The 8,281-nt window shown below is 39.5% G+C and overlaps 1 gene segment (V, D, J or C); it reads left to right on the forward strand.

Annotated features, from left to right (window-relative positions):
* Positions 1 to 2,960: 2,960 nt before the first annotated feature.
* Positions 2,961 to 8,281, forward strand: part of LOC104513271 — a gene marked incomplete at its 5' end in the record, with an annotated part of 7,980 nt that continues 2,659 nt past the window's right edge. Inside the window, 1 exon segment of the C gene segment in view lies at positions 2,961 to 3,024. Coding sequence covers positions 2,961 to 3,024 — 64 coding nt within the window.

The following is an 8,281-nucleotide window of genomic DNA, read 5'->3' on the forward strand; positions in this document are numbered from 1 at the left end:
GAAAAGCAAAGGGAAATAGTGAAATCCAGCATGAGCCAGCAAAGTGCAGAGTGGTGAGATGTCTCATAAATCTGTAGCAGGTAAAAAGGACTTTTCTAGTATGTGGGTGTTAATACTTTAAGATAACAAGACTTCTAATTGTATGCAGATGCAAAATATAAGCACATACTGGGTCTTTCCTTTGATAAGATCCTCAATAAAGCTGCAATGATAGGGGGTGGGTTTCTGTCATATTGTGAAGCATTACATAAATAATGGAGGCCTAGGAAGCAACCTTATTCTTGAGAATGATACCAAGTAATTAATCAGAGCCAAATAGTGGTGAGTACTGTGATATTACCTTGGCCTTCAACATTCATGTGAAGCTTGGAGCACACTAGAAGTGAAGCTCTGAAACTGGTGGAAAACAGTGTGGCAAGTCTTAAAAGCTGGTGGGGGGAATAGGTACACAGACAGAGAGGAAAGAGGTCGAGAATAAAAGTTCATTATTGAATTACTATTGTGAAAGGAGGGAAAGGTGACCCTGACCACAAAATAATTTTCTCTGAACAAAAAAAGCATGAAAAAAATTGTGCTCTGACAGCTGCTGCCACAGATGTCTGAAAAAAAAAACCCCAAAACCCCACGCCTCTTCTTTTATCTGAATTTCTTGGGAAAAGGGAAAGAAAGTAAGGCAGATGCTGTGACACTAATATTTTTTTTAAATCCATCTATTTTTCTAAATTTCTTAAAAATACTTGTAGGAGCGTTTAATGTCTAAATGCTTTGGGTTTTCTATTGAAAAGTAATATGTAGTTTTCTTAAAATGGCAGTGATTGTTAAGATTAGTTAAAAATAATTTTATTCCAAAAGTTAAAAAACACAGCAATATAAAGAAACCATTTGGTAAACCTCTGTGGACATCCTTCATTGTCAAATGACTCTCCTGACCCTGTTCAAAAGCATTTGAGAAAAATAAGTATCTCAAGTTTATATGGAGCTATCAGCAAGCTAAAAAAGCTATAAATCAAGGCACTGTCTGAGTTAATTTACATGTCCCCAAATTTGCTATTATGGTCATGTCTATATGCAGCTGCTCCAGATTTCATCCCGGTCACACTGTAGAAACTCAGAGCTTTCCAAATGCATACTGAAACCTCAGTGTTTAATGGCAGAATAAGCATGGTCTCCATGCCACAAAGAAGTTGTATACCAAAAAGTGTACTTTCTACTTAAAAGCTAAATGACAAATTTGCTCTGGAATAATTCTTGACTAATGCAAATGGCAAATCCAAGAGAATGGGATGATGGAGTTTGTACTATGTCACTTATCACTAGTTGAGCTGTGAAGTAACAGTAAATAAACTAATTTTTGAGAGAGGAATCTGCCTGACAGACAAAATAAATGAAGAATGAGATGAAGAATAGAACTTGAGATGCTTTCCGGAAGCAATGGGATAAATATGATGGAGGATTACAATAAGGAACAAGTGTTTGGGAGTTTAAAAGATGCAAAACACCACATGAAAAGATAGTCAGTTGGAAGAAAAGTCCTATCTGTCTCATCACAGAGACGAATGGGATTTCTTTTGGTGGGGTATTTAATTGCTGAAGGTTCTGTTTAATACCACTCCGGATATCGTAGAGGCCTGTGCTATTGTGTGACTATGGAAGTAGTTACAAACTCAAATTTGGATCTGGGACAAGACTTCTGGTTTTGGCAGGTGCATTTATCCTGTTTTTTTGCCTAATTTGCAAGATTGTTGTGGATATACACCAAGATATGGTAAATGGCAGCTGTCAAAGGCATAGTAAGCTGAGGTCTCACCCTAGCCTGTGGAATTTATTCCATGGCAGCTATCTAAGTAGTCTTTCCTGAGACAGCTGCAGGCAGGCATGTTCTTTCAGTGCTCTTCCATCAATTTTGTTCCTATGATAAGCTAAGACAAAGCCTGGTTTTGCTCTTCTGTCAAGTAAGTCATGTGGATTTGTTCTCTCCTAAGAGTAAATTCATGCCACTTCCACTGGCTTCAAAAAAAGTCATGGATGATATAAATCGGATGAAAATGTATTGAAACACAGGAGTGGTTACAATATTTAAAAAAAAATCCACTTATGGTGGTTATCACCATTTTATCTGGAATTTGCTTGTAGCAGAATTCCACCAAGGAACAGTATACTCAATATGTTTAATTTTAGTGCTGGAATGAGAATGGGACTACCTTTTAGCTGGTTTGTCTGATGTACAGATATGGTATTATCCACAAGTATTGCAAGTGGATTCTGTTTGCGACTGGGACTTAAGTCCAGATTTGCGGACCTGTCAGAGCTACAGTGCCATACACAATTCTTACTCCTGATACCACGTATCTAAGTGAGGGTGTGTGGATCCTGAAGGAATAGAATTAGAAGGCTCAAATTGCCTTTGAAACTCGCTGTGAAGCTCCAAGATCTAGGCAGCTTCACAGTGTGCCACTGAAACCTGTAAGGAGATAACTGTAACAAAGGTGAAAGGGGTCCTTGCAAAGGTTTTCTGGGTCATGTGAATTATGGGGGTAGAGAAGGATACAAGCTGACATTAGGAAAAGGAGCCTTACAGGTGATCAAGCCAGGTGAGTAGTAAATGGTAAAGTATTCAAGAGGAAACTTGTAGTGAAAGGCAGTGGTCCTAACTACATGGCACACTGGACAGGACTTTTAGGTGTTGTTGTTGATGCAAACCCACAGGTTGTTCCTAGTATTTCCCCAAAAAGGGGTAATACACAATTGTAACCAGTGATAAATGAACTTTTTAATTTGATCTCTCTGTTTCTCATCCTCACCACTTTCTAGTAGAATTCTTTGGTATTTTGATGGTGACTTAAAGCAATGTGTTTCATCATTGCTCCCTTAAGTTATTCCCTGCTCTGGGATGTCTGTTGACCTGGTTGTCAGTATGAGTTGGAAAAAACTGCCTACATTTTTGTAGAGGTTGATGCCAGTGTGCCAATCAGGGATATGCAAAACTCACATTTGGAACTGGAACCCAGCTTCTTGTTACCACAAGTAAGTCTGAGCTTTCTGTTCCATATTAACAGCAGGACTGGCAAATCATTTGTTCGTTTGGTATATGGACTAGGGGCTTTCATGGAAGCATGTTTCAACTGCTTTTCAGCCTCTCTTAGCAAAAACTAATTGGGATAGAGATGTTGTCTTGGAATCCAGGGAGTGTTTGTCTATTTTGCTAGCCGTGGTATTTTGCTAGCCGGAGTTAAACCACGACAACGGTACAGCAGTGACCCACTGCAGGAAAGAACAGCCAGACAAGATGGTGATGCTCACACAGGTTTAATAACTGCGGCATGGTGCTGTCACGCATACAGTCCTGCACGCAGTTCACACATGACCAAATGCTATAAAAAAGCTTAGCAGTTTTATAGAGTTTCTGGTTATTAAAGTTTCCAGGCTTGATTTTTGCAGCTTTAAAATAATAATTACATAGTGTCTGGAGGTTGTTCTGAGTAATGTCTTAGAGACTGGATCTTCTAGATCTTAGTCTAAGAGCAAATGTCATGATTTTTTCATTTTAAAATCCAACAGTAGAGTCCCCTTCCACATTTGTAAAAACTGGAGTTCCAGTGTGAGCAGTCAGGAACTAGAAAAATTGTATTTGGAAGGGGAACCAAACTTCTTGTGATGTACGATGTCTCCTTCTTTTCCTTAGTTATATTTTAAAATGTTTTAGAAACCTGAGAAGATGGAATGAAATTTCAAATATCTTCATGTGTCACCCTCTGGCAGACATCTTTCCCACATACTTTGTGTGAGAAGCCGTTTCTACTAGCCATAAAGCTGGTAGGAAGGAATTTATTACAAAGGTTCCTTGTTGAGTGGGAAACTGAAAGATACAATAAATTTGTATTTTGAAGAGGGACTAGGTTTAAAGTCAACCCCGGTGAGTAAGATTTGGAGAAAGACAGGCTATGAAGGTGTGAAGGTGTGAGCAACGTCCACTCGTTAGTGTTTCTGAATAGGTCTAACTTTATGGAGAATGGACATAAACTCTAGATGAAAAGTGGAGGGAGGTGTAAAGACTGAAAGAAAATGAACCCAGGATTATTCCTCAACAGGGTGCTTGAGAGGATGGAGCAGGGAGACTGGGAATAATAGGAAATGAGACAGCATCATTAATTTCTTAGGTTAATGATCTTGGCATGTCATTAACCCATTTCTGGGTCCTGTCAGACAGTAATAATGTTTGTGCAGTACTTACAAATAAGAAAATGTTAGCCTGAGTAGAGTTAACTTATTTTACACACACTAGAGGCATTTTTGCCTCAGACTGAGCAGGGAAAAAAATCAGATATACCTCTGTGTTCATGTTTAAGTCATAGTTTCACATTTCACAAGAAATTTCCCAAGTGACTTAGGCTATGCTATTCGCAATGATTCAAACCGGGGTGCATAAGATACTGGGGCTAGGAAAGTAATTTTTGGAAATGGCACAAGGCTACCTATGATCTCAAATAATTTATCTATGTAAATGTACCCATTAAATAGACTGAACAGGAAAGGATATCATTTTAGTGTGAAATAGGTATCTACAATCTGTGACAATTCCACAAATGTAATATCAACAGTTCTGACTTTTTGATACCAACATAAGATTTATCTTCCACTTGTTTTTAGAAAGAAATTTTAGGTTGATTCTTTTGATTTTTTTGTTTTTTCTCCTTGCTCATCAAACAAATGGGAGTTTTTTGGCTGGCACTACATGAATAGTTAATCTGTAATTCAAAAAGTTTCCTTTTTTTTTATTCTGTGTTAAAATTATTTTAGTGAGGGTTGAAATTATTTGAATTGCGTGTTGGACTAGATGACCTTTAAAGGTCCCTTCCAACCCAAACTATGCTATGATTTTATGATTTTTTCTAGAAATTAAATCTCTGGCATATAAAATTGAAAACTGGTTCTGTCAATTATAACTCACTCTGATTTTGGAAGAAAAAGCATGCACAAGTATTTTGTGAAAATGACAGAGGTTCATGAGCAGCCACATCAAGTCTTTTTGTTTCCAGACAATTGTTACACAGGTGGGTTAAGCCATCTCATTCACCTGTGAGCTTTAAAGAGGAGATTAGATAAGCAGAATTGCTCTTTTGACCCCCAAAAATATTTCCTTAATATTGTTGAAAGGAGCAGCAGACAGATCATAGTAAATCTCTCTCACAGTTTAGGCAATGCATGAATACATCTACATAGGGTATTCCTTCCAATATGAAATTTAAGAAAACTTCACCTCAACTTTTGGTTAATGTGAACACGTTATAAACCCAGGGTTTATTCTGTTTTGGTACCAGAGAACAATTTAGTCCATTGAACACTTAATTTCTCCTCCCCTACTGGTATCTTGCTCCATTAATTCACCTTTAGTTTTGGTTCAGCTAGAAATCTTCCCCTTTGAAGGTTTGTGAGAAAGATCTTGGGTGGTTTCTGTAGTTTGACTTCCCCACATGTAATTACAGAGGGAATGACAAACACATTTTTTGGATGGTGACCAGAATTATGCCTAAACCTTGTAAGTGAAGTAGCATATTCACATTTTCAAATATTGAATCTCTGCACAGAGTCCTTGTACTTTGGCTGACGCAGTACTAGGACCTGGCTTCTTTTATCTGAATGCCTCCAGGCAGAAACACTGGGAGTCTAGAGTAGGGTTCAAGTATTAAATGTGGACATCTAGTCTTGCTGTAGACATCCTAGCACCCGTGCAGGACTGGCAGATTTCCCAAAGGACCTCTGGTACACCTTATGGAATACGCATTGGAGGACAGCCAGCAAACATCACTGAAGTGCTTGTTAAGTCAATGGAGTTGCTCCTCTGGGGTCAAGATTAACCTGTATGAGTGTGTGAGGGGATATATATTTCCTCTGAGTTGAGGAATAACTCCAGGTTGACTCTAGGTGTGGAATATCATGTCTCAGGCTGAAGAATGGTAAGAGGATCAAAGATCTCTGTCACACCAGTTCCAGTTTGACTGGAGATTCAGAGAGTTTGCTTTGGAGGGAATGGAGAATGAGATAAATCTCTTTGTAATACCAGCTATCAGTTAAACCAGTTCAGGATTTCCACTGCATCTTTTTTTGGAAAAAAGAAAAAGAAAAAAAGGCCTAGGTCTCAGTCTGATGGGGGAACTGGCTTCTGCTGCTCTCTCCCTGAAATCAGGCTCTAGAGCTAGCTTTCTCTGTAGACTGGTCAGGAACAGCACACAAAGAGCTCCCGTTCTTCCAACTGGAAGATATCCTCCAGTAAAGATGAAATTAGGCAAGATGGACAGCTCAGAGTATCATGATTTACTGCTCAATATTTCCTGTAAATGCAGGTCATAAATATCAACATAGCATCCTCAACACATCCGCCAACTCATTCAGACAGAAAAACAGGAAACATAGGTCACAGAGCTGTGGTTATAATAGCTGATATTTACCAAGACTGCTATCTGCAAATTTTTGTAACAGTGTGTAAATATGAAAGAAACTTATGAGAAAAATACTCTAGTACCAGAACAAAGCCAGCAGCCAATCTGAACAAAAATGAGAAATTAGCATGTTGCAAAACAAGTGCTCCTGAAGCTGGCTGTGAAAAAAACAGACCTTATTTTTTTATCTCACAGAATTGTAGAATGGTTTGGATGGGAAGAGACCTTAAAAATCATCTAGTTCCAACCCCCCTGTCATGGGCAGGGACACCTTCCACCAGACCAGGTTGCTCAAAGACTCATCCCACCTGGCCTTGTACACTTCCAGGGATGGGGCATCCACAGCTTCTCTGGGCAACCTGTCCCAGTGCTTCACCACCCTCTCTGTGAAGAACTTTTTCCTGATATGCAATCTGAATCGCCCTGCTTTCAATTTCAACATGTTACCCCTTGTCCTGTCACTACAGACCTTGTAAAAAGTCCGCCCTCCCAGATTTCTTGTAGCCCGCGTCAGGTCTCCTCGGAGCCTCCTCTTCTCCAGGCTGAACAAGCCCAATTCTCGCAGCCTTTCGTCATAGGAGAGATGCTCCAGCCCTCTGATCATCTTTGTGGCCTCCTCTGGACTCGCTCCAAGTGGTCAATATCCTTCTGATGTTGAGGGCTCCACAGCTGGACGCAGCACTCCATGTGGGATCTCACAGGAGTAGAGCAGAGGGGGAGAATCCCCTCCCTCGACCTGCTGGCCGCACTTCTCCTGATACAGCCCAGGATATGGTTGGCTTTCTGGGCTGCCAGCACACACTGCAACCTGGTCTAGTGCAAGGTGTCCCTGCCCATGGCAGGGGGTTTGGAACTAGATGTTCTTTAATGTCCCTTCCAATCCTAACCATTCTATGATTTTATGTTTCTGTATAGCTGGGAAAGAGACAGTCTCACCAGATTTTTCAAAGCCAGGGCAAAGCTGGGATAGATGAACTGTAATTCAGGGGAAGGACCAGAGGATGATCATTAGGCATTGTGGGTTAGTTTTATTCTGAGTTCATTCTAATAAAGAAGTATGACTATTTCTCTAAGGTACTGACAACTGGCAATTGAACAGATGGAAAGCATTTATCTCAGTGATAGAACTAGGGCTTGCATTTGAATAAGATTTTGAGATAGTTTCTAAAATCCAAGACTTAGTCCAAACTTCCCACATGGAAAGAAATTAAAATTTCTTCATCTAGGAGTTGAGTATTCAGTATTTCTACAACATTTATCATTGTGGTGTGTGAACAAGGACAAAGCAAATATTAATCTAAACCCCCATCCCTACATGATAACACTTTGTCAGTATATAGCTGTGAACTGAAGCTCCGGTTCAAATCTAATCATGATGTTCACTGGAAAATGCAGCCCAAGGGCTGCTGAGAGTCCCAGATCTGCATCTTGGCTATAGTATGTCTTTGGTGATATTTAATCTGTTCACTGAGCACTGCAGTGCACATAACATTTTACTATTATGCATAAACAAAGATTTAGGAATGCACCTTCTCAAACAATCAGGCTTCAAGAGCTGGGCAAGATGAAATTTATGCTTAGAGTACAAATTTACAAAGCTAAATGTGAAAAGAACTGTTTAACTAGAGGTAATGTTTTGATGTATGTGGAAAATCCTAGTCTAACTGACTTGCAAGCAGAATTTGAAGCAAGAAAACAGAAATAAACTCCAGGTGTCTTATATCTGCAGCCTTTATTTCCCCAAACTCCTCATCTGCAGGGTAAAATTTAGTAAAAAAATCTTGCACTGCACTGTCAGGTGGTGGAACATAAGGAAACATGCATTTGTTTCATCTTTCTTTCCC

The sequence above is a fragment of the Eurypyga helias genome, unplaced genomic scaffold, assembly GCF_000690775.1.
Source record: "Eurypyga helias isolate BGI_N326 unplaced genomic scaffold, ASM69077v1 scaffold10428, whole genome shotgun sequence".
Classification (NCBI taxonomy): Eukaryota; Metazoa; Chordata; class Aves; order Eurypygiformes; family Eurypygidae; genus Eurypyga; species Eurypyga helias.